Genomic DNA, 25,989 nt, shown 5'->3' on the forward strand with positions numbered 1-25,989 from the left:
TCTCTGATTTGGTAGACATCCTTCGCATTGAGGCAGTTTTCTCTAGAGTTCTTAACTAGAGAAAGTAAGTTTGGAAATTTGAATTAGCTGCAGTGAATACAGAATCTTTAAAGCTTAGGGTAGGAACACCTTTTGGCTGAAAACTGCTAACCTGCTTATCCAACCCCTGGACAAAAGCATCACTCAAACCAGCAAAAGCACAGGGAAGACAGTCTCACAACACCAGGTTGCATAAACAGGCCAGGACCCAGAAAATGACAAAATATGAGTGGGAGCACTGAGGTCACAAAGCTATTCTTTAAGCTTGCTAAAATTCAGTGGTCTGAAGGTCTTGAGGGACAGTTTTACACATGCAGAAGCGTAGAATAAAGCAATTCTTTCAGGATAATCTGTTCAGTTACACAGGTATGTAAATGTTATTTTTGATGTTGACTTTTCTAGCTGTGATCTAGCTTTTCTAGCTGACGTATCTAGCTGTGATCTCAATTACAGCAGATCAACATGCAGGAGCTATGTCTGCATATCAACATGTGATATTTAATCTTTTCTGTATTTGATTGCTTTTGGTTAAGACTGAAACTGCTATAAGGTCACGAAAAACTAGAATTTGTAATTGGCCACAGTATTGACCTTACACTGATTTAAGGTTATTTCAATACACTGAGCCATAAATTATACTAGCTGTTAAAGTTACAAACTAGGTGTTAAAGTCTACAAACAGATAAAGCATTCCTTCAGCAGGGACAGGAAAGACAAGAAAGGTGTAGGACCAACAGATATGTTTATCCCATCCAAACTCCCTGTGTAAGCCATCCTGTCTAGTGTTAAAATCCTGTGCTCCTGTGGTTTTCAAGTGCATTAGTAAATAAAACACATACTGTTCTAAACCCTTTTATTTTAGTTTCTAGAAATTCTTCCAACTTACTCCCTACTTTTATTGTGCTTCCTGAAGAGCCTCCATAATGAGGCTACAACAACTGCTTTTGATACTGATGTGTCACTGCAGTCTTTCCAGTAATAAAATCTGATACATTTCCCATTATGCTTTCATAAAATTTCCTGTGTCTGGAAAGTCATCTTTGGTCTTGGTTATAATGCAAGGCAATGATGTAGTATTTCAAATGCTATACATGCAACATAATTAGTAAGCCCATTTCCTACTACACTGTAAAAATCAAGGCTGTTTAATGCCTGTTTTTATATCTATTGGTTGTATGACTGGCTAGATTCCAGTTTCCTCCCTAAATGAACTCTTGGCTACACTGGGGCTACCTCTGCTTGTGCCAAAAAGACAACCATCTCAAGCTGCTGCTCCAGAATTAAGGAGCAAACTGAGTACAGCAACGCTTCAGCCAAGGCAGCTCTTGGAGGGACTAGGTGCTTTGTAAGACCAACTGGAAAATCAGACCAGATTTGCAGCCTCACGTACTGTCAACCAATGTAAAAGGATCATATTAACTCCAAAAACCCGCGTGGCAAAGTGGAAACTCTTCTGCCAGGCTTTTGATTATCATGAAGAAGAAAATTCATGCCTTTTAAGATAAACATCTCTGTGCTTAGCCTACATGAGGGATATCAAACTTGGGGAAAAAATAGAGCGAACTTTCAAGATCAACTCCTGTACATGTGAATTTAACATCATCTATTAATAGTGTGTCCATCAATTAAAATGTTTTAGCATGCCTCCCTGAATCTGGAATTGGCATTTAGTGATAAGCAAGGCAACTCTTCTGTTTTTAACCTTGTTTGAGTGAAGCACCCATCCCAGTGACACTTGTTTAGGGGAATTTGAGAAAAATATGATCAATATTTTAAGATTAGAGCTTTTATGTTTACCTGGCATTATGACATCAGGGAAGCCCAGCTTCCTGGTAACAGAAACCCCTCTGTTAAAGATCATGGGGTTTTCCCTTCGAACCTGCTCCATGTCACCACGAAGAAGCTGAAGAGATATTATAAGTCCTGAAAAAAACCAATAGATATTCATTTTTTCAGATCGAAGAATTAGATGTCTGAACATATAAGGTGTGCAGGTAAAATATTGTTTTGTCCCATGGTTAATTTAATACAAATACACAAATAACAGAATTCTTTTTTCCCTTGGAGTCATTCAGAAGTGAAATGGAAGAAACAAATCTGCTCTAAGGTTGTCAGGAGCATAACATATACAACTACAATGTTTTAAAAATCAGAATACTTAATTTCAAAAAGATATCACAAGTTAAAATACTTAGCATTATTTCCATTCATTGTATGCAGTGCATTACTACACATGCATGAACATCACCTCTATCTGAAACTTCACATCATATAATCCTGTAGAACATCCCAAAAGTGGCTTTAACAGCGCATAATACCATTCAAGAAAACTCAGATTTTATCTGTTCTACTCGATTCTTTACCTACTTCATACAAGAATGCTGATTTTAATGAAATTCAGTACCTCAACATGTCTCACAGAACCAACAGGTCAAACTATCAGAAAACTAGAGTAGGCAATGCTCAGCAGCTAGCTCTTTCAATGGGACCCTTTGTTTGGTATATCAACTGAATAGCTCGACTAGGAGTAATTACATAGTTAATCACAGTCCAATTGCTTTCTTAAGTTGCTTTTAATTTATAGTATACTACGTCCCTAAAAAAAGAATAATGTACTGGTGAAGTTAGAAAATAAAGCATTAAGATACCAGAAAATGCCAACAGTAAGACCAACCATGCAGGCTTAGTCTCATCTACTGAGCAAGAATTATCAGCCTCACAAAGCAACATGAATTACATTCACATAGTCTTTTTTCCACAACCTTTATTTCATTCAACGAATGACAGTCAGTCAATAGTTCTTTCTGTCCTCTCTGCTCACTGAATGGAACACCACATACCAAACACTGCCTTCTGTCCATAAACTTGCACAAAGTTCTGAAGCTCTGCTATTTCCTAAGCTCAATATTGTTTGGCTTTGCAAACAACATTTAGTCATTTTGTTACACAAGTTTTTAGGGAAATGAAACCAGTAATATCCAGTCCACACCCAACACCTCCAGTAATTAACAAATAGTACCAGAATTATTCTATTACCTATATAAAACAGACTTGTAATAGAATTTGTAATGCAATTTTCCACCATGATATCGACAGACAATACTTCTGTGATGCCCCACCACACTTTACACTCCAACAAACTTCTGCGTAGCTGCTTCTTCTCCCCAGGAGGTTTGTCATCTACTGTCCAGTCCTCCTTTCCTATCCAGCCTAGCCTCTCATTTTTTTCTATTACCTGCAGCAGATCTGAAAGACTAATCTTATGCAAGAGCTGAAGAGGTAGGGGGAGAAACAACCAGGGAGCTTTTCTCATCACAAATGTGATTTGAGCATTTTCTCATTGTAAGAGCTGGTTCGAGAGGTCCAAATTGCATTACTTATGCTAAAATCATGTCAGCCTGTAAAATTATCCTGCACATTAGGGCAATATTGCTGCTGTTTCAAGCTTCTGCTCCAGAGATGTACTAGATCTTAGTAATTTAAATAATTATTTTAAAAAGTTGAACACAAGAGTAAAAATCTATTTCCCCTTCTTTCTGCACTTCAGAAAATCTCATGCCCGAAAAAAAAAGAAAAAAGAAAAGTTTTAGGCAGACATCTGGCAGTGGAAATACATGCAAACAGTTCAAGTTCTCCAAGTTTTTAACAATTCAGAACAATGCTTTAATAATAAGTGGTAGATGACCTTAACTGTAGTAATGAGGAAGAGCAGGGAAGGAGACCAGCTTTGGATACAATAATTTCCAAACTTCAAAACTGTTTTGCTTATTGTTTATTTGCTTAGTACCTTCTGTGGGACTGTGAACTGCATATTATGCTACAATAACTGAATATGCAAACAGGTGAAATTAAGACAATACTAGTATTTGGACATCAGTATGCCATTCTGAATTATACACTCCCTTAATAATTAATGCAAAGCTACCTGCAACTAAGCAGAAGGGTTTATTTGCCGGTTTCATTTGGAATGGAATAGCAGTGACATACCTAAATTAGCAAACTACATGAATCATTAAATGAGGTAGCAAGGTAAGAAAAAAGAAAGAAGATTTACTTTACACATTTATTTGTCATTCGCCAGGAAAATAAAAATTAATTTGAAAGGTGGCAAAGACTCTGCCAGGAAAGTTACTCTCCTCACCTATTTAATGGAACATTTAGTACTAAAACTATCACAGAAAGACTTCTTGATAATTAACCTGTAGGTATGAAAGCACCATTTATTTTGTGTCAGTCAGAATTTTCTGGACAGTCAGACAAGACTAAGATCTTAGACTAATTTAACATCTGGTTTTACTTCTCTTGACAAGATCGCACAGTATCCTCAGGAGAGCCACCTGGTCTAGTGTGGGGTGTCTCTGCTCATGGCAGGAGGGTTGGAATTAGATGATCTTTAAGGGCTCTTCCAACTCAAACCATTCTATGAATCTATGAGAGCAAGTGTTACATATGTCTGATACCTGGAAGTTTCGAGGGAATCACAGGAAGAAAGGATGATCCCTGTTTTACTCAGGGAAATTCCAATGAGTACATTTAAATCCTTTACCTCCTGTGTAGCCAAGTCTGGTCACAGTAATGTGAGTCAGTGTCACAAAGAAACATTTAAAGGAGTTCTGTCAATGCTGATAGCCGCTGATGTTGTATCCTCCAATAGGCTAACAGTTTTCACAAGCACAGATATACATAGATATACAGTAAATGTAATAGCCCATAAGCTAATACTACAGCAAACCCCTTAGCTCTCTCCACCAGTAAGATCTTCTGAGATAAAATTACACTACAGATATAAAGGTGAAGGAAATTTAGCACACTGAATTCACATTATTATTATTGTCAACTGTATCTGAAAAGTGAAGATATCAAGTAGGTTTTTTAATTCCTGGTTAAATTGGCAAAGGCAATACAGTTTACATCTGTAAACTGAAGACAATTGAATTTTACCTAAATTACACCTAAGTCATCACAAGTAAGTAGAAAAATTCAGCTATGCATAATTTCACATCTCACTGAATTACTCCACTGTAATTAATTAGCAGTCTCCTAAAGGAAACCTTTAGCTGTACTTATGACAAAAGCATACAAGTAAATATTTACCATAGTTTGAGCTGGGTGCTGTGTATTTGGTGCTGGACTTGCGAATAATATTTTCATGGATCTGACACCATTCATTTTCATTGTTACACCTAAAATAAAAGAACACTATTTCAAGTTAAAGAACACTAATTCAAGTTAAAGAACACTAATTCAAGTTAAAAGCTTTCTGGTAAACCATCTTATGATGAGAAAGTCAGCATTGTTGTAGAAATAACATGAAAGCTTTTGTGGGGTTTTGATGAACGAGAAAAACTTTCATTTAAAAGTGGAAGGAAACAAAACATTCCCATATTATTATCTCCTTTTTATGGACACTTTGGAGCCTGTGGTGACTTTTCTATCATTAAAGCAATTGTTTCACTCTTCATAGTATGAAAAAAATGAGGAAAGATTTAGACATCTTTAGCTGAATTCTCTGTACATAGAAAATTAATTTCAAGCTGAAAGTAAATTGCCATATATGCATATATATATATATATTTTTTGTTAAGCACAAAAAGAAGTTGGATTCAAGAAATCAAAAGTGGAATTTTTGAAGATTAAATAAAAATTTGATATTTAAATATCTCAGATATTGACACTGTGTCTTTTGCTTACCTACATACTTTATAGAATGCCTTAAAAACGATGTAGCCCCCAAACTGTCGGAAAAGGATACGTACACTTCTGTTTGTATTTTACCTTGTGAAATACGTTTTCACAATTGTGTTTCACAATTGTTTACTCATCTATACGCAACTTTAATAAGCATTTGTAAATACTATTTCCATTTTCAGTTACACCTCTAAGTCCTTGATACAGTCCTTGATACAAATTACAATATAACTATCTGTCAACAGATCTATCATATTTCCATTCAATATTTTTTCACCAGGAAAAATTCAATTGCTAATATTAGTTTCAATAATACACTGCAATTCGGTGTGGATTATAACCTTGTTCTAACAATATTCATGCAAAATAGCTGGCTGCACTGTACTTGATCAAGCAATCAAATCCAAAACAGCTGGATGTACATCTACCAAATCCACCACTTAATGGCAGAGTCTATAAACAAAATTGTTCTAAATATTTCCTAATTCTGTCTTTCCTGATGGGCCATGCAATTAAAGGCTTATCTTTTTTGAACAGAAAGGAAGAGAGGAATAACAGCATGTGGGGAAACTGTGACAATCTCAGCAGAGGAAACACAGCACCCTGACCCCGCTCCTCCCACAGCTGCCGTAGGTGGATGTTCAGCACATTGTCCACCCGGATAAGTCAATCGGAAAGGCACTCTGGATTGCTTTAAAGACTGAAATGGGTTACTGCCTTTGGGGATATGGGACTCACCATGGGATGCTGGGGAAGAGCATATTGGGATTGTTCAAGACATGAATTGCAGGGAAACAGTGGGTCAAGGGGATAAAAAGGCTCAGTCAGATATAATCAGGCTGCTGTCACGATGTTTAAGATCCATTCACAACTATATTTTGTTGAATATCTACTATATTTTGTAAATATCAATATGTTGTGTAAACATCCATTTAACTAGTATTTTCCTATGTGTTTCTACTGTCTTTTGGGAGAAGACATTACTTGGCAGTTAGTCTGGATCTAGAACCTTGCGCTCAGTTTGGTGCTCCCTAATACAAAAAAGGTCTTTCTCCTATGTGAGCACGTGTTGTACGAGAAGAGGCTGAGGAAACGGGGATTTTTCACCCTGAAGAAGACAAGGCCAGAGGGAGAACAGTAACAGCAGCTTTCTAATACCTACTAAAAGTTATTAAGACAACAGAGCCAGCCAGGTTCTTCTTGGTGAGATGCTGTAAAGCAACAGGCATAAACACAAGTAACAAAAGTTCAGACTGGATATCGGGAAAGGCTTTTCCAAGAGGATAGTCAAGCATTATTGGAACAGGTTGCCCGGAGAGGCTACGTACTCTTCATCCTTAGGGGTTATGCAGAAGTGACTGGATAAAGCAACGTGATCTGCTCTCAGCAACCTTTTCTGGTCTCACAGCTGGCTCTGCTCTGAGCAAGAGCTCAGACTAGAGAGGTCTCTCTCAACTGGAATGACAGCTCTTATTTATCTGAACATTAAAGTTGAATGGCTGTATTTGTACTAGCAATGAGTAAAGCTGTATAACCAATCTGCTAGGCTTGAACAGAATCATAGCAGGAAAAAAGTGCCATTGGTGCTATAGCTTGTTACTGCATAATGAAGAGAGAAACTATAAATGTTACAAAGTACTTGATACTAGTGTAAGCACAGCTGTAATGACAATTTTACAAGTATAACAATCTGATTGAAAAACAAAAAATGGAATCTCTACCACAAACAGTTCTATTGCTTAAAAAAAAAGTGATCATGTCTAATTGCCTTTTAGATTCAATCATTGCTCAGATTATCTAAAGCATAAATGAAAGATTTAAAGTTCCTTACAAAGTCAGCAATTTTTAACTTAGCAACAATAGTGATTCTTATTTCTCCTGAAATGCTAATGAATTAAACAATTAAATTTCTTTCATGTTGACTTTTACCTTAAAAGAAACAAACAGAAAAACACCAAAAAAACCCAAACCAGGTTATAAACTTTCAGCTCCTAAAAAGAAAGGAGCCTTGAGAGAGAAGTCATTTTGTAAAACTTGTTCCAAGCATATTAATATTTTTTCCCTCTATTGTTTTCCCCCAAGAGTATATGATTTTGGCAAAATTAGGCTATGACACGTACCAGCTACTACAAAGCCAATAGGGATTTTTTGGCTCCTGCATTATGGAATTGAAAATCAGTCTGGCAAAAGGAATTAAGACTATCTAGAAGAATTGGTAGCCAGCTAGTAATTTTCTTCAGTATTACAAAACCAGGTACTGTCAAGAATAATGAGAGAATCCCTGCAGCCTGTTATGGTACATTTACCAATACCCCCAGCAAACGTTGATTATTATAAATACAAAAGGAATAAACAACTTGGAATAAATTAAGCATGATGTACAAATCGTAATAAATGAAAAATGGAGAAAAAAACACTTCAAAATAGAGTTACTTCCTCCCAGCATGCTATATAAAACTATTCGCTTAACTTAAAATGCTGATCAGGTTGTATTCCTCTATTACAAGGTGAGGTCAGGCTGGGGCTATCCCATGTGAAATCTTAGCTCTACCTATCCCAGCATCCCTCCTTTCACTGTGCTGGCTTTAGGTATCAGACATCTCAGCTGACCGTCAGAACATACAAAGATGAAGAAAAGCTTCCCACAGTGGCACAGGAGATACTGCTTAGGCAGGGTGCCCGTGCCTGGCTGCTTTCTGCAGTCCATTCCCCTCAGGTTTTTGTGTTAGGGATGTTAGAGTGTACATCCCTGACTATTCCTATTCCTCCATTTATAGACTTGCTGTTGCTAAACTTGTTTAACCCACTCTGAACCTGCTAATTCTGCCTGCCTCCACAGCATCCTGTGGTAGTAAAATCCAGATCACTACCTGCTTCCTAAAGAAGTACTTTCTTCCATCTCTTTTTATGTGATCTCCTGATTTCATTGATTACTCCTAGCTCGTGTACTCTTGTATTCAGTGAGCAACAGTTTACCATCCTCCACAAATTTGTAAGACTCAGTTGCATCCCTTCCCACTACCCTTTTCCTCCTCTTCAAACTAAAGCTCCCCACCTTTTCAGTCTCATAAAGAAACTACCCTAGGCCATCGAAAATTTTAGTCACTTTTCTCCATATCTTCTGTAATTCCTATGCCCTTCTGGGAGGGGAGGCCAGATGTTCGCACAGAGCCCATGATATGGGAGCACTTCGGTAGCCTTTCAGAACATAACAGTATGGCAAATTGATTACATTTGCACTCCCCAAAACAATCTCTCAAAATCAAAACAAAACAGGGCTAAGACATTAATGGACCATACAAAAAAGCTATCGATTATTGTGCTGTTCTATGCGAACTCAGAACTTGAACCAATATTCAGCTTACTCATCAGGAAAAAATTATCTTCACATTCTTTACTCCTCTTCTCTTGCCAAGACATTTGAAACAATTTTTCCTATTGCAAATAGTATTTTCCTTAAAGTAAAAATTAAAACAACAGGACAAATTTTATTCCATCCGTCACCATCACAGATGAGACTACAGAAAATTTCTAAACTTTGATAACTTTTCAGTTGCTGTACCAGCCACCAGAGTGCAAGTTAAAATAGATTTCAGCCTCCAATGACTTATGCCTGTAAATTAAGCTGGAACAAAGTTGTCCCAAAATCAATGGAGTGTAAATATAGCTTAAAGCCAGTTTTGTACCAACTACGGACGTAAGCTGCACTTTACATCCTGAACACAAAGAATATTCTCCCAAGGTTGAAATGCTGGCCTGAAAACACTTACCAGTAATGCATTTTATTGTGTTTTGTTATCATTTTACTTGTCTAAATACCAAATATATTACCAAATGTATTTCTGGTTTCATTAAGAATTTCCTCCTAAGCCATCCATTACCTCTTCAGGTTGGCTGGTTCTACAATAAATTCACCATTTGGAATGCTTGCCATACTACATCAGACCCTGATGTCAAACAGATGAGGACAGAAATGCAACATCCAGCTGGGCAAACAGCAACAACTGAATTTCAAAAGGGAAAGGCATTCAGGCAATACTCTACATTAAGAGGAAAGAATTTTAAGACCTCGTGCTGGAGAAGGAAGGAAATACACAAAGGATTGAGAAAAAATAGGATAAAAATAAAATTGAAAAAGATAATGTGACAGAGAAATATATGAAGATTCTAAGGAAACTGAAAAATCAACACAAAAAATAAGGTGCAGTAAGCAAAAAACTGCACTAAAGATAAAAATTCATATAAAAGTATGAAATCAATTTTTCCAAGAAAAAAAATACGTGGATTGAGATTTTAGTTTCCATCTCACTTTTAAATGTATATTATTAAAAAGAACTATAAAAGTAAATCTTCATGCTTTTCCATAATGAGCTTATATCTAGAGCTGTGGTACTATATCCTCTTAGTAAGATTATAACATGACTGCAGGATTAACCAACAGGAGAATCTGCACTGTGAGCAGAAAGACTTTTTCAGACATAAATCTTTAACAATAGTAAAACAGACTGGTGAAGTAAATCGATTTTTTGTAAGTGTTCTCTCTTGTGGATCCAGCAATAGTCTCAACTGAAATGCCACGTATTTGTTCCATCGTCTGTTAGGTTTTCAGTGTCTCAACTTTTTTCCAGCTTCTCCCAATAAAAAGGCTTTTCTGGATATAAGCTTTAGCCAGATAGTGCAAAAAGAATGCTTCTTATTGCTCCTTTAAAAATACAAACACACTTCCCTCCTTATTTCATCTTTATGATGTTTTTGGCTTGGCTTGAGGCATTTTAACAATAATAAGAGTTAAGAGCAGCAGGTAAGAAAATTAGTTCAGTGTTGCTTAAGCATTCGTGTACAACTTCAAATTTACAAAACAAAAATGCTATTTCAATATTTGTCTACAAAGCAAGAAAAGTTAGCTTAACCAAATGAATGTGCAAAGAGAAGATGTAAGCAGATAGACCTGTGAAAATATTCTGTCATGGATGATCAACAGCTATTAAAGCTGCAAAGGGATAAACTGGCATCCCTTAGACGCATCAATATATTTTCCCTTCTGAGGATTTATGTTGCAAGTTTACAGAGAACACTCCAATCAGCAGTGCCATTAAAGAATGATGTACAACACTCAAGCAAAAGATAATGGTGATAAAAATTAAAAGTGTCTGATTATAGAGTTGAATACTGTTAGGTGCTCTACATCCTCTCTGAGAAGACAATAATGGCTGTGTGTGGATGTTAAAAACAAAGGGTTTTGGGAAGCAGAAGCAAAGAACAACAGATGGTATAAACCTACTTAAGCGTTTAGGCAGATACAGCTGGTATTTTGGATGGTCTGCAGGGAATCCATATTAACAGCACACTTCAGATTAGGAGAAAGAAAAGGGAAGATCTCTATCCTGTGTTTTTTTCTTGATAATAGTACTGGCACTTTGGATTGCTCTAAGAGGCTCCATGAATTGATGATTTGTCACCGACAAATGGACAAGTCCAGTATTTTAGAGGTTTTTCTCTTATTTTTCAGTGAAAAAGAAACTAAAGATGCATTAAAAAGGCATCAAAACAGAAATTATATTCAGAATGTTCCATTACTGTAAACATTCAAAATGTAGCAGTTGCAATATATTAGCATATCTCTACAAAGCCAACATTATCAAATATCATAACCAAAGACCACTGGTTTGAGATAAGCTGAAAATGAATGGTTACAAAATGCCAAGATTATTGGCTACACATGACATCCTGGTCTCCAAATTGGAGAGAGATGGATTTGGTGGCAGGACCATTCAGTGGATAAGGAGTTGGCTTGAAGGTGGCACCCAGAGAGTGGCGGTCAATGGCTCTGTGTCCAGGTGGAGGCTGGTGATGAGTGGTGTCCCTCAGGGGTCTGTCCTGGGACCGGTACTGTTTTATACCTTTATCAACAACATGGAAGTGGGATTGAGTGCACTCTCAGCATGTTTGCAGCTGACACCAAGCTGAGTGGTGTGGTTGATACACCAGAAGGAAGGGATGACATCCAAAGGGACCTGGACAAGCTTGAGAATTGGGCCCGCATGAACCTAATGAGGTTCAACAAGTCCATGTGCAAGGTGCTGAACCTGGGATGGATCAATCCCAGACAGGAGGACAGACTGGGAGAAGAGCTCATTGAGAGCAGCCCTGCAGAGAAGGACTTGGGGTTCTGGTGGATGAGAAGCTCGACATGAGCCAGCAGTGCGCGCTTGCAGCCCAGAAGGGCAACTGTGTCCTGGGCTGTGTCAAAAGGAGTGGCCAGCAGGGGAGGGAGGTGATTGTCCCCCTCTGCTCTACCCTTGGGAGGCCCCACCTGGAGTGCTGCATCCAGGTCTCGGGCCCCCAGCACAAGAAGGCAAGAAGGATATGGAGCTGTTAGAGGGGGTCCAGAGGAGGGCCACAAAGCTGATCAGAGGCTGGATCAGCTCTCCTATGAAGAAAGGCTGAGAGAGCTGGGGATGTTCAGCCTGGAGAAGAGGAGCCTCCGGGGTGACCTCACTGCAACCTTTCAGTACTTGAAGGAGACTGAAAAAAAGGATGGGGAGCAACTCTTTGCTCCGTTGGAAATGACAGAACAAGGGGGAATGGTTTTAAACTAAAAGAGGGGAGATTCAGATTAGAGGTTAGGAGGAAATTCTTCACTCAGAGGGTGGTGAGGCACTGGCACAGGCTGCCCAGAGAGGGTGGGGATGCCCCATCCCTGGAGGTGTCAAGACCAGGTTGGACGAGGCCCTGAGCAACCTGATGTAGTGGGTGGCGTCCCTGTGTATGGCAGGGGGGTTGGAACTAGATGATCTTTGAGGTCCCTTCCAACCCGAGCCATTCTATGTCTTTTAACTAAAAGAGGGTAGGTTTAGATTAGATATTAGGAAGAAATTCTTTACTTTGAGGGTGGTGAGGCACTGACACAGGCTGCCCAGAGAAGCTGTGGCTGCCCCATCCCTGGCAGTGCCCAAGGCCAGGCTGGATGGGGCTTTGGGCAACCTGGGCTGGTGGAAGGTGTCGCTGCCCGTGGCAGGGGGTTGAAACTAGATGGTCTTTGAGGTCCTTTCCAATCCAAACCATTCTATGATTCTTGCTACAGTTTTCATAACTGTTGGCAAAACAAGAATGGAAGAGCTGACTGAGAGACTTTTCTTTGGACATACAGATTTCTAACATATTAAAAAATATCCAAGAATCTTTCACTGAACAGTGAAAGCATTTTATTCATGTATAGTTTCACTTGACTGGCAGATTTTCTGCTGCTGAATGCACTTCTCACAGAATAACAAAGTTCAAAAACCGCCCCAAATTATCTTATTACTCAGATGGTGGCCACAGACCACAGAGTAATGTCAGCTGTACCTCAGCCCATCTGCAAAGCAGATCTTGCCAGTATTTATCTTCACTGACAAGAGATTTAAATGTTCCCTGCAGTTCATCTGTGCTCTCTTTATTACTATTGTGAGACCACATTTCATAATAATAATTGGCAGTTTAAAGTTCAAAATCACAAATAAACTGAAGATAGATTCTTGCTCAGAACATTCTGACTTGTTTTGAGTTTTTTGGTCACACGCTGTTGACTTCAGTTGTTTTCTAGTTCTTTTGTTGGTCATCATGACTGATAAAAAATTGAAGATGGTGCATGAGTAACTAATCCCTTCCTCAAGCTCAATACAGCATATTTCTATGTTTTTGAGCTTAACAGATTTTAAATAAGGCACATTAATAAAAGTGTAGCTTTGCATGCCACACACATTTGGGCAATATTCAATAATTTCTAAAGCATTTCACATACCTGAAACATCTGTAATAATATTCATTACTTTGTATGAGCATCTGAAATAATAAATGCAGAGAAACCAGTGCCAACAGCACTAATTCAACTTGTCAGGAGGATGAAACACCAAATGAAGCTTATAGCACATTCAGTATCTTATCACTAACATATACAGAAGGAAAAGAATTAGGAAAAATACTCTAAGAGTTACTCACGTGTAAACTTTGAGAACAAAATCCTTCTCTTCTTTTATTTCAGAGATTGACTGAAGTACATCCATGATGCTTAACACTGCACAGCCATAGGGGCGGCGATAGTGTAAATGTGGGGGCCCTTTTTTTGAATCATTTAGCAACATGCGACCTAAAATTAACAGAAATTTAATAGTTAAACACTCAAATGCAGCCATTCCATCAACTGTGTTCTATTATCCTTCTGAGTACATATACATACAGTAAATTACAACTAAACTGAAGCCTTCCCTATACTTGTAACTCCTTTTTCTTCTTACACTGTTTCAAATTCAGAGGTCCACTTGAACCTAGCTGACCCACTGGGCTACTTCAAATTAAGGTGTATGAGCTTGTTTAGCTAACAGAACACTAAAGAGCAAAGTGAACAGTGCCGTGTCTGGCCATCTTTGATTTGCCCCACGACGCATATCTGCAACCAGCTTGGTTGACTATAAACCATCTCTTGAATGAGCCAAGAATGTGTCTTGTGCTCACCTCTCTGCATCCATACAGTGATCCACTGTAGTCCGTCCATTTTAATCCGCTATTTACACATATTTTCACTTTATACAATTGTTTAAAGGGAATGTATTGAATATATAGTCGTTTGTCACAATTGTCTTGTAGCATATAAAGGAGAATGCTGAGATAAGAAGCTGTGCAATGACTAACTTCCTATTGGTAATGTAGTTTTCTAACAGTCAAGAATGTCAAGACCGGAAAAATCACTATGATCATCTAAACCAACCTGTAACATCACACATAATTTGTCCAGCACATCTTGCATCAGCATAAAGAATCTGAACTTGAACTACAGCACATCTTTAATTAGTTCTACAAGCTTCATTTGATATAGAGCTTAGGTAATACAGAGTAATTACAACTTTCAGACGTTTCACAACACAGTGAAGACAGACAATGAAAATTGGATCCTCCTAACACATCTGTGACTTTGAAGGCTATTATTGTCATTCACAAGAAAATGCAGCAAAACTATGGTTTCATTAGGCCATTTAGACATTCTGCATTCAGAAAAGATATCCGCAGCTGGTAATGGATACTAGTAATGAATAGGGTTGAATACCGTTTCATTATAAACACTACTTCACCATTTTTCAGTTAACTGAAAACCTGGGAAACACGAAAGACATGCATTACTCAGCTGTTTAGAATATGCAACAGAGGTAAACATTTACTTGCTTTTTTCTCTGTGGAAGCATACACATTCATAATTCAGAACCATTTAACTCCCTATTACTGACTAATTATATCCTTATTAACTGAAGAGATTTTTTTCTATCCAGTACCTCCCATCTAAAAGAGATTCTAGCAATTTAATTCACATACCAGAAACCACACAGGCACTTCATTTAAGCATCCTGCTGGGCTAATAAATTCACGTAGCTGTCCGTGAACTACTTCAAGCACTGTGTTACACCATATAAGATACATTGCAAATGAAACTTAACCTTAAAGGCTTTCCATTCTTGTTACTATAATTTTCAAGAAGAAAAGATGAAGCCTTGTATCACCTTGAGTAGTCATAGAAACCCACTCTAGAAATGGGAACTACATAAAATGATTTAGCAAGGAAGGACTTTCAGTTCACCCTACACAAGGAAGAAAGTATTATACATCCACATCTCTCCTTGGGGTAGGTCTCTGTTAGCACCCAAGGGAAACCAGAAAGAAGCAGCATATGTTGCTAGATGTTGGCTGCAAGACTGATAGGCTTCCAGCAGGCAGATACTACTCCAAATGCTCCTTCTTGGCATTAGCTGGTAGAAAGAACAACTGACAGGTATGACAGCTTCCCTTATGTTTTACAGGCACCTGCCTAAACTTGAATGTGGTTCTTGGAAGCACTGCAGAATATATATATATATATATATATATATATATATGTATGTATTTATCTAACAGCCTCTGATGTACTAGTTATAAATGGCCAGGTATGCTGAGGTCCTGCATCATAAACTAGCTATTTATCATCAACAGAAAGACCTCATATGGAATTTTGGAACATTAAAAAAAAAGCCTTCTTTAGTTCCCTACTCTTCCCCCATTTGTGGTGTTTAGCCAAGTATTTTGTTTCGGACTGAGAAAAACCCATCATTGTTAAAGAATCATCAGTAACTTTTTAACACTTGGCTACAGATGGTCTGAATATTAATCTGAGCAGATAGGCATGGCCTATAACTGAGATTTCTAACTTGTTAAATCATAATGGCAGGTCAGTTAAATAAATGCTTGGAATACTTTAAAAACACAATTATATAAATATTTCAAGTAATATATCATACTGTACCTATTCGAATTACATGGGCAACTATGTACAAATCTCTCTTCATGTCCTTGCTGCTGAGATCCTAAAAGATTGGAAAAAACTGAAACATTAAAATAAAGAACACATTGCACTTCCAAAATAAGTCTGCAAGACTCCCACGAGCAATAGTAAGGATTACAAAGTATACTCTGCATTCATTTAGCTCTTCCATCTTTAAGTAACAGGAAGTTATTTCCAATTTACTAATTAAAAAACAAACAAACAAAAAAAAAACAATAAAGCATAAAAGGACTCTACTTGGTTGGCATTTTCTCTAAAAGACAAAGAAATGAAGAGAGTCAGACTCCACTGACAAGTAATGCCATATCAAAATCCTAGCAAGCATTTAAAATGTTAATTTAATCCCTAATTTGAAGATGTTACTACACTGCTATATCAACATAACTTTAAATGTCTGATTTACCTCAGCTGCAACCATTCTGGCCTCCCTCACCCCATGCCCTATCTACAAGTCCTGGACCTGTCCCAAATCTTGTTCCTTTGCTTCTGCTTTCCTTCTTTGGCTTTTAATTCCTCACCACAGAGTCTCCATCTCACATGATGACTATAGAAAAAAAAAATTACATCATGACTGTCAGAACTTAAATAAACCTTCAAGTGCTTTTTGAACCTATCTCCCTTTTATGAGTGCATAGATGCAATTCCTCCAAACAATCAAAAGTCTGAAGATGATAAAAAATATGAGACTCAGGGACATGGTTTATTTGAAGACTTTTCAATGTGCGGCCTTAATCCTGTTTCGTATGGCATACGTTTGTTACATTATGAAAGCAGCAAGGCAGCATCTCAACCATGCACAGAACCTACAGGCTGTGCACCCATACAAGCTGAGGGGTGCCAAGGCAAGCTAGTTCATAGTTCCCCATCTTAGACATCCAAAAGCAGGGGAGCCTGCATGCAAACTTATGTCCCCTTCTAACTGACAAACTGTGCCCCGGGATTATTTGGGGGTGTGGTAGTCAGCAAGGGCCACATTTGTGCTAAAAACATTTTAAGAGTTTAAGTAGCACAGGTGATTGCTCTTAAATTTAGTAGGTTAAGAACAGTGACAGGGGATTGGAATAACTAAGAAATAACCTCAGTTTTAAGATGTGGTTGTTGGCTTAGAAAAACACACGACCTTAAGATCTCCCCTAAGTTATTTTAGGGCAAGCAACTACACGCATACATGAAAACCCTGAAAATGTCATGTCACAGAATAGCAGGTCCAAACTTTTAAAAAACAAGCTTTAAGAAAACCCAGTAAGTGGGAAAAGGAGAAACCACAGAAGAGTGAAAGGTTAGCTGAAGATGAAGACAAAAAAAAAAAAAAAGCATTATTGGCATTTGCAAATCTTTCCAAATAAAGAAAATAAATCAAGAAGATAGTCAGAGTTCTTGTCAGTAATTCATTAATACAGCACTTTGCACTCCCAGGTTAGAAGCTATCTCAACTGCAATTCCCTTGATGATTTGTATTTGTTTCTGAAAACATTATAGGGAACAAATTCTGACATTCTCCCCCATGCTTTTTTTTTGCATTAAAATCCAACAAAAATTTCTTCCTAAAACATTAGCACTGTTCAACACATTTTCCTTGTTACTAACTCCAAGACAAGATTTCAAAAAGATATTGTGCGCTGTGAGAATCTTCATTGATATTAGATTCTGATGCAAAAAGGCTCCTTGTGCTCTACAGCAACAGCTGCTGCCTCTCTGCTCTACTAAATGCTATCATCTTATTGTTATGTACTGACTTATGCCATATAGCCTCCAGATCCTCCCCAAACATAATGGGCACTGCTCCAGACATTTCTGAGGAAAAATCAACTGTCAACAGGAATCTCAAATTGATTAAAATACTCTGCCTAAGCTGGTGGGAGAGTGAGTGAAGCATGTGCACATGTGAAAGAAAAAGATCCGAAAAAAGGTTCAAAGCTCAGTTTTTGTTGTTCATTTCACCCCTTCCCTTATGTTGAAGCAATGGTCATCATCTCACTTCATTTTAAAACAAAATGAACTTTATTTATATGACTTTAAAAACAACTTGATCTGATAACTATTTCTGTGCTCACATTTTTTTTCTTTTCAGTTCAATACTGATATCCATTCCAGTCCTAACAGTTAATTCTAAAGCGTTCAGGTGCATGGGCAGAACACCACTGGTGGATTCAGCTATGCACAAACACTGTCCTTCTAATACTGCATTTTTTGGAAAGCAGAATGCAAAAATCAACTGGAAAAATCTCAGTAGCATTCAAAGAAAATCTTGTATTTTTCTTTTCAAAAACCAGAGTGGTATTAGAACCACTGTAAAATGAAATCATACTCTTTTTGAAAAAAAATTAAAACGTGGACATCAAAGTTCCATCATTCTTATTTTGAACCGATTTAGTGAATTAAAAACGTTATTTTGCTGGACACTAAAGCATCAACTTCAGTTCACACACCAAATTTCTTTCCCATGTGACTTGAGAAACTGAATCTCAGTGATGGAGATTATGATGGCAATGCACATAAACACTGAACTTCAGGTTATAGTGCCGTTCCTATAGATAGCACAATAAAATCTGAGCACAGGGACTATGCATAAAGAAAACTTATTCTAAGGAGAAGTTTTAGCCCCCTTCAAATAGCATTACATTGTTAAATTACAGTGGGCAAGTAGTAAGTTCACGGTTGTGTCTTCTTACTCCATTTGAAAGGAGCACTATATGTCTCTGGGCAGTATATGCAACGAGTTGCAAATATGCTGTTTGGTACACTTACTAGCTAACAGACCATGTCTCTCTGAAGCCAAAGAATTAAGCTATATAAATCTTCCTTAGTGTTTTCTCTTCAACTCTTATTTAGCTGCTGCAAGAAGACAATGTACTTTCTAGGCTTTCTTTGCTACCTAACATACCAGCATAGCATACAGTAGGCTTTATCTTGTATGTCTTGGAGAAATTGAAGCTCTGTGATAAGAAGGGATTTGACATAGCTTTAATCTCAGCAGTGCCTGGCAACATAACTCAAAAACCCAAAACCACGGAGGTGGTAGTTAATACTCTAGATAGTAAAAAATTTTTCTGTGATTTTTCTGTGAAAATATCTGTGATTTGACAGGGGGATTTTTATTATGAGATTACCAGTTTTAATTAACAGCAATTAAGAGAACTATTTTTTCAAAGGGCAGCTGTCAAAATATCAGAAAATGGTAGGGCATGCACATATTGATGGCTTCGCACATTAGCTGCTTTTCAATTTCACAAAGAAAATACTGTATCACAGTCAAAATACAAAAAAAAAAGTGGGCCCAGATGGCCTTGTATTTGTATTCCATTTTTTTTCCTTTACATTAACAGCTTTTTACAAATGGAAGAATTCTTACCGTGACATGGACCAAACAATCCAAAAACCCCACCCTTGAGAGAAAATCTTTAAATAATTATTTTGCACAAGATCCATGCACACAACTTAGGACCCAGAAAAGGAAAAGCTACGTTTATTGTTTGCTTTTATGCAATATAAATAAATTTAATTCCACAACCATGGTCTTGGCATTGCATCCATAAGGGGTTTATTTCCCATATCCTGCCGTCATTTTAAAATGACACTGCTTGATAAACAAGATAATTTCATAGTAATTCTAACTGCATGGCTTTTTAAAAAATCACCAATATGAAAAGCTTTCCATATCAGGTATGGGAGAGAACTACTTGATGACAATTAGTTCTTTCCAATGCTGGGGTCTATAAAGACTTAATTGTACGTTAAAAACAAAGAAGCAAGAAAAAAACCGAAACAGCCAAAAACAGTGGCATCAAGGATACTTGACTGCAATTAATAAAAGAGAGATTTAAATAGTTATACCAAATTCAGTTATCACAGAGAGTAAAGTATTTAACAAAAAAATAAAAGAAAAGAAAAAGAAAACTGATACAGCATAGTTACGTTTTAATGCTTCCAAAGTGTGAATAGCCTGAACTTCAGTTGAGTAAGCTTGAATCTTCAGAGGAAGCAGTTTCTCACCTCTGGTGTGATATGACAACAGATCCAAAACCTAAGTACTTTTGAAAACTTACACAAAGATATGGCTGAACACCTAGAAACAGAGGTAGCAGGAAAAGACAGGGATACGTTGTATTACCTACGATATATATATAGGGCTTCTTCCCTCTGGGAAGGATGAGTTTTGGAACAACTCTGAGGGCTGGCGAAGATGAGTGGGAAATAATTATATTGATTTAAATACAAGATTAACACGATCTTGGAACAAAGCTGCATTGAAATCACAGCACTACCTTATCTTGGAAGCATCCAGAAGACCTCAAGCTCCCTCTTCTTTTTAAGTAATATAAATTGACTACAAAATTATCTTGGGTGTTAAATGGTAAAACAAGCATACAGAGAAATGTTCAAGGGAATCTCAATAAGGTTTATAAAAACCAGCACTAACATTCCAGAAGGAAGATTTTCCCTCTGATGAGCCAGTATTCACCGTGACACAATCTGTCTTGTCTTTCCTAAAATTGTATGCTTTCAAAAGGCAGTAGTCAGAACAATTCAGCAACCAGGGCAGGTAGTGAGAATGCATGTAGCACAGAAACTGCAGCATAAGAGACTGGAAAATGCTAAAAGCAGCAGGAAGAAGACATACTGGGCCTCTTGGGTTCTGAAAAGAGAAGTTGCCTGGAGGAGATGTGCAATCTGATACAGTCCAAGAGACCTCGGGAAAGACTGAAATGGAGCCTGGAAGCAAAGACACACCACACAAAAACACGACGGACGGGTGAACACTAAAATCCTTTGTATTAATGCTCAGTCATTTTGAAACTTTCCGTATTGGCTTTTTAGGTCTGATCACAGAAAAGTTGGCTTTTGAGCTCAAAGGCATTTTGGGATGCTCAGAACAGGTGAAAAGTCTGTCTCCTTCAAAGCTCTGACTCAATGCTCCAGTGAGTCAGAAACGTACTTAGCAAGAAGTCCTAGCCAACATGGAACCATCGTTACGAGCAATGAATGCATCTTGCCTGATCTTGCATTTCACTACATGAATCAACGTTCTCAGTGAAAGTAAATAAATGGCTGATAAGGGAAAGGTGTCTCACAGTGATCCTCAAAAGATACTGTGCTAGTCATCCAGTATTGCTTTTGATAATAGTCAGAATTGGGATTTCCCCTGAAGTACAAATATGTTGCAGGATAGATATGTCTTCTTATTTTTGACTGCATCTATGTGTCTACTTAGTGTCAGTACTAAGTTCTGGAATACACAAAGCTACAGACCCAAATCATTAATATAACGTCCACAATTTTATTAGGGCTCATATGTAGGGGAAGCGATCTGTACAGAACTTCCTTGCTGTTATTAACCAAGGACATGCAGCCAGGATCTGCACAGAGTAGACCAGAAAGCTGCACCTGAATTTCTGCATAGCTATAACTGTTGCATGAGATTAAAAGAAAATTTTAGCACTAACAGATTAAGATGAAACCATGACAGACAGAAAGGTTATTCTGAAAACTCTTATCTGTTGCCCTGGTACACACTTTGGACTGTTATTTTAATATATTGATGAAAAACTGCATCAGAAATGAGCATTTTTTTCACAGATAGTTTTCTCAATTATCATAATTCACATTATGTAGAAGATACGATCTCCCAGACAAGAGAGCAATAGGCAGCAAGTCTATGTGCATCTGAGAAGTGACACTGAAGCATCTTTGGTATTTTTGTACAGTTAAATAGAAAGGTAGCTTTGGAGTGATCTCTGTAGTATCTGTCCTTGGGATCAGAGCGGCATATCTGCAATAGAGGCTGGCCCCATTTGTACCACATAACAAGTCTCTTCTGGAACTGTTATGCCCCTAGGCCATATCACATTATCGTTATTCTTTGTGTTTTTTGAAATCATGCAGACTGTTTCGCAGGTCACCAGAGCAACATTTCCACAGTATGAAACAGGACAGTTGTTGCACAGCCTTAAGTAGAGTGCCATCAGCACAGATGGTGAAGTTTGATGATGAAAATCATTTTAAGAATGTTGAACCTCAGAGGCCAGAAAGTACCAAACTTGATAGAAATCAGTCCATGCTGTCTCTTGGGACTAATCCTTAGAGCAGTTCTTAACCCTACACTCAAACTTTTTCCATGATCCAGACATCAATGCTAAAGCTTGCTTCCTGGACATATTTCTCTTAGATGACAGACATTTTTCAAGTTACTGACAGCAGTGTCATCAGTGCCCAGTGCAAAACAAAGACACTGTTACCTCTGCTGACGTTTAATCGGCCAGTAGCACTTCACTGATTGTGCCAGAAGTACTAATATTGATGTCAGCATCACTGTTTGTGCTATTTTTGGAAATGCCTGTATCTTTTCTGTCCAGATAGAGGTAGAATTGAGCATCCTTACTCCTGGCTAGATATACACTGTTCCTTAAGAGGAGAAATTTGGATATTTTCTTAAAGGAGAAAAGGGAATGGTGCTGAGAACCATGTCTATTTCAGTGTCCAGCCCTGCCTGACCATGGAGGGTTTCACTGCCAGGACTACAGTTTATACCAAAGTTGTCTTCCATCTTCTTTCTTCATCAGAGGCAACCATGCTTTTCCCAAATAGCTTCTAGCATGTGCACCAGCTAAAGGTGAATCATGAAGGAAGGTGTTTATCACAGTTGGGATGTGAAATATAGTTACAGTTATTCTGTGATGAGCTGTACTTTCAGTATTTCTAGATTTCCATATTCTTTCTGAGAAGTGACTAACAAAAGTGGTCTGACACATGCTTCTGAGGCAACTTTTAACACAACTTAACACCACTGTAGAATGAATATTAAAGCCTGAGTGTTTTGAAACTACTATCCTGGTAGTAGTCTGCCTTGGTAGTAGTTTCAAAAACTACTAACACAAAACAAGAAGGCAGTTAGGTGACAGGTAAGTCTGAAGAATAGAAAGGAAGTAAATCTTAGCTGGCTATTTCACTCCCAACTGAGGTATAATCTGATAGGAGCCACAGCTGAATATTGCATATCCCGTTTTGCTGGCACAGATGGTTAAAGAGTGCTGGTACAGTTGGTCGTATCTGCTTTGAATCAGCTTGGAATAGCTATCTGTGCATGACCTACTGTAGAAACTAAGGAAGTCATTGCATTTCCTTACGTAAAACCAACTCTCTGTACCTCGCCTTGGCTGCTGCTTTCACAGCATGTCCTGGATTCTCCATTCCATCATATGCACTATGCTGTTGACTTGGGAGGCTCCTGCTGTACCACATACCTGGGGCTGCTACATGGACTCTCAAATGGGCCAGGACAGTTTGGAGAATTTTCTGTGTGTGTGTGAATGTGTGTGTTGTAGTTGTTTTTCTAACTTCAGCTTTGGCAAAAGTGCCTTGCTTTACATTCAGGCCAAACTAGTTTGTGCCCTGTTAATTAACGTATAATACACGAAATGAAAATATACAAAATTTCAAACTATAAGCAAGAACAAATGCAGTTAAAAGGAAGCACTTCAGAACACTTGCTTAGTCATATAAATAATTGAGAAGTATTTCTATTTTCTTCTGTTAACATTTAGTTATAACTATAACAAAACTTAGAAACAGCATCCACTTCTACTCAATATATTGGAAAGAAAAATTGTGTTTTTCCTCTCAGGGTGACCACAATCACACTACTATAAAGGGAAGAAGAAAGGGAACAGACACGTACCGTGAAAAGTGCACACATTCGATCTATCTTCTCTGGATTCCTGGGGCCTCCATTCTTGTTTAACCTCACCATAAACCTCTCACTACAAAGCAAACAATATTAAAAAAATGAGTTTCATATATACATTTTAACAAAAATACAGCTGGATACATTTTTAAAAAACAATGCACTAGTAATTTTTTTAATTCCCAAAGCACATGAAACAACAGTCATTGATCTATACAAAATTACATGGAATACCCCAGAAGATTTCAAATCAAGTACTCTGATGTGAAAACATCAGGTTGATGTATATTCATGATGCAATAACATTACAATAATGTGAATATATGAAGCACAGGATTTGAACACATTACAAGTACTTCAGGCAAGGCCAAAAAAACACTTGTTGAGGCATGTAATGCCTTTGGGAAAACTAATTTCATTAAAATTCACTTAGAACTAAAAGTAACAAGAGTACCAACTGATCAATCTCCAACCACATATACTATTTTTAGAAGTAATATACTAATTCAAACACATTGTGATAAAACTGATAGGAACTGCTCATCAAGCCAATTAAACTACTTCTACTAGCAAGAACAGTGTGTAAATGAAAACTGCAAAATAAATAACCCTTACTGCGGATGGCAGGCCATGGACATTAATATTATTCTTAGGTAAAACAAAGAATTTATATTTACATATAGATTAAATGAATAAAAATAATTATTCATGAATGTATGACAATACACTAAATATTGACCAGAATTTTCTTCCTACAGATTCATACAAGTAAAGCAAGAACACACCACTAAAACTTCTAGTAACTTTTCCCTTATATTACAGATCCTTTCAATCTTTTCCAGTACAACTGTATCAACCCCAGTAACCTTTATTTGACTAAACACATTTTCCAGCGTGGTACCCACTGTTGGTCTGAAAAATATGAAAACAGAGCATGCACTACTTCCTTTGGTAGCTTGCTCCAAAAGACAATCCCTCCTGTCAAGATACACGGGTTATCATCAGTCTGGCAATGTCTGGTTTCAGTGTTCAGCCACTTTTGTTACACTTTCTTTTGTACGTTAAAGAGACATTTAGAGAAGGTATTTTCTTACAGTGTAAGAATCGTTAATTACATAATGTAATCAACCAACTCTCTAAACACATAAGCAATTCAACACTACTAAGGAACTCATTTTCAAGTGCTAGAATCATTTTATAGAACTTACCCAGAGTGCAATTTTTCAACATTTCAAGAACAGTTCTAACAATGGGCAACAGTCTAGTCCTAGTATCACCCACGTCAGACAAATACACCTGTGTTTCACACAAGTAATTCCCTATTACTCCTTGCTCTGTAATTTATCAAGCTTCACATATTAGCCTTTTTAACACAGCATTACACCATGAATTCATTTGGAGCAACCTGTCCATCATAAATACTGGTATATTTTTGAATTGCTACTTTTGTAGGAATGGTGCTTAATGCTTTAAGCATGGCTCACACATCTCGGTTTACATCTTCGCATGTTTATTTGCTTAGGTTTATCTTGCTAAGCAATCCAGATCATACTCTCCAGCTGTTTCATTCTGTTACTTACTGTTACTCTGAACTCTATGTAACCCACAACTTCTTTCAGCAATAATTTCAATTCATTTGCAGCAGATGCTCAAACTCTGAGACTGTTAACATACCCTGATGAAATCCACAAGACACAGACATTTGATGATTCCTTACCCACAACAACTTTCTGAGATGTCATTTAGTAACTTAATGTTTTAGCAAATGCTTTAGTGTATAATATAATCTTTTAATAAGAATTTTACGATGTATTAAGTGCAGTGCAGAATTACATCTTCAGCACATTACAGTAACAGTTACATTACAGTAACAATATTACATCTTCATATTTACCTCTATCTACCAAACATACAATCACAAAAAATGAAGTCAGAACTTTTTAAAGATGTGATTGTTTTCAAGAAAAATGCATTAATTATGTTCTTAACCTTTATCTGTTAACTCAGTTTTGCACCCATTATTTTGCTGGTATCTGATTCAGGCTGGGGAAGGCACAGCAGCAGGCAATTCGCACAGCATGGCCCAAGCAGCTGCTTCTCCCAGCTTCCTGCCTCAGGCCGCTGCTGTCCCTGGGAAGGGCCCCACGAAAAGGACCTGCAGCACCACCCCAACAATTACACCGCAGAACTCCAACCCCTAATATGAACTGAGGCCGGCGTCAGGTTCCCAGCACCT

General features: G+C 37.6%; 1 protein-coding gene across 1 annotated transcript in view; it reads right to left on the reverse strand.

Annotated features, from left to right (window-relative positions):
- Nucleotides 1-25,989, reverse strand: part of DOCK3 (dedicator of cytokinesis 3) — a 216,138-nt gene that overhangs the window by 83,938 nt on the left and 106,211 nt on the right. The window contains exons 10-14 of the mRNA XM_035547066.2: nt 23,748-23,829; nt 16,034-16,094; nt 13,708-13,855; nt 5,134-5,222; nt 1,837-1,962 (exon numbers count right to left, since the gene is read on the reverse strand). Of these exons, the coding sequence (XP_035402959.1) occupies nt 1,837-1,962; nt 5,134-5,222; nt 13,708-13,855; nt 16,034-16,094; nt 23,748-23,829 (506 nt within the window). The remainder of the gene's footprint in view (nt 1-1,836; nt 1,963-5,133; nt 5,223-13,707; nt 13,856-16,033; nt 16,095-23,747; nt 23,830-25,989) is intronic.

This window comes from Cygnus atratus, chromosome 10 (assembly GCF_013377495.2).
Source record: "Cygnus atratus isolate AKBS03 ecotype Queensland, Australia chromosome 10, CAtr_DNAZoo_HiC_assembly, whole genome shotgun sequence".
In the NCBI taxonomy this organism is placed as follows: Eukaryota; Metazoa; Chordata; class Aves; order Anseriformes; family Anatidae; genus Cygnus; species Cygnus atratus.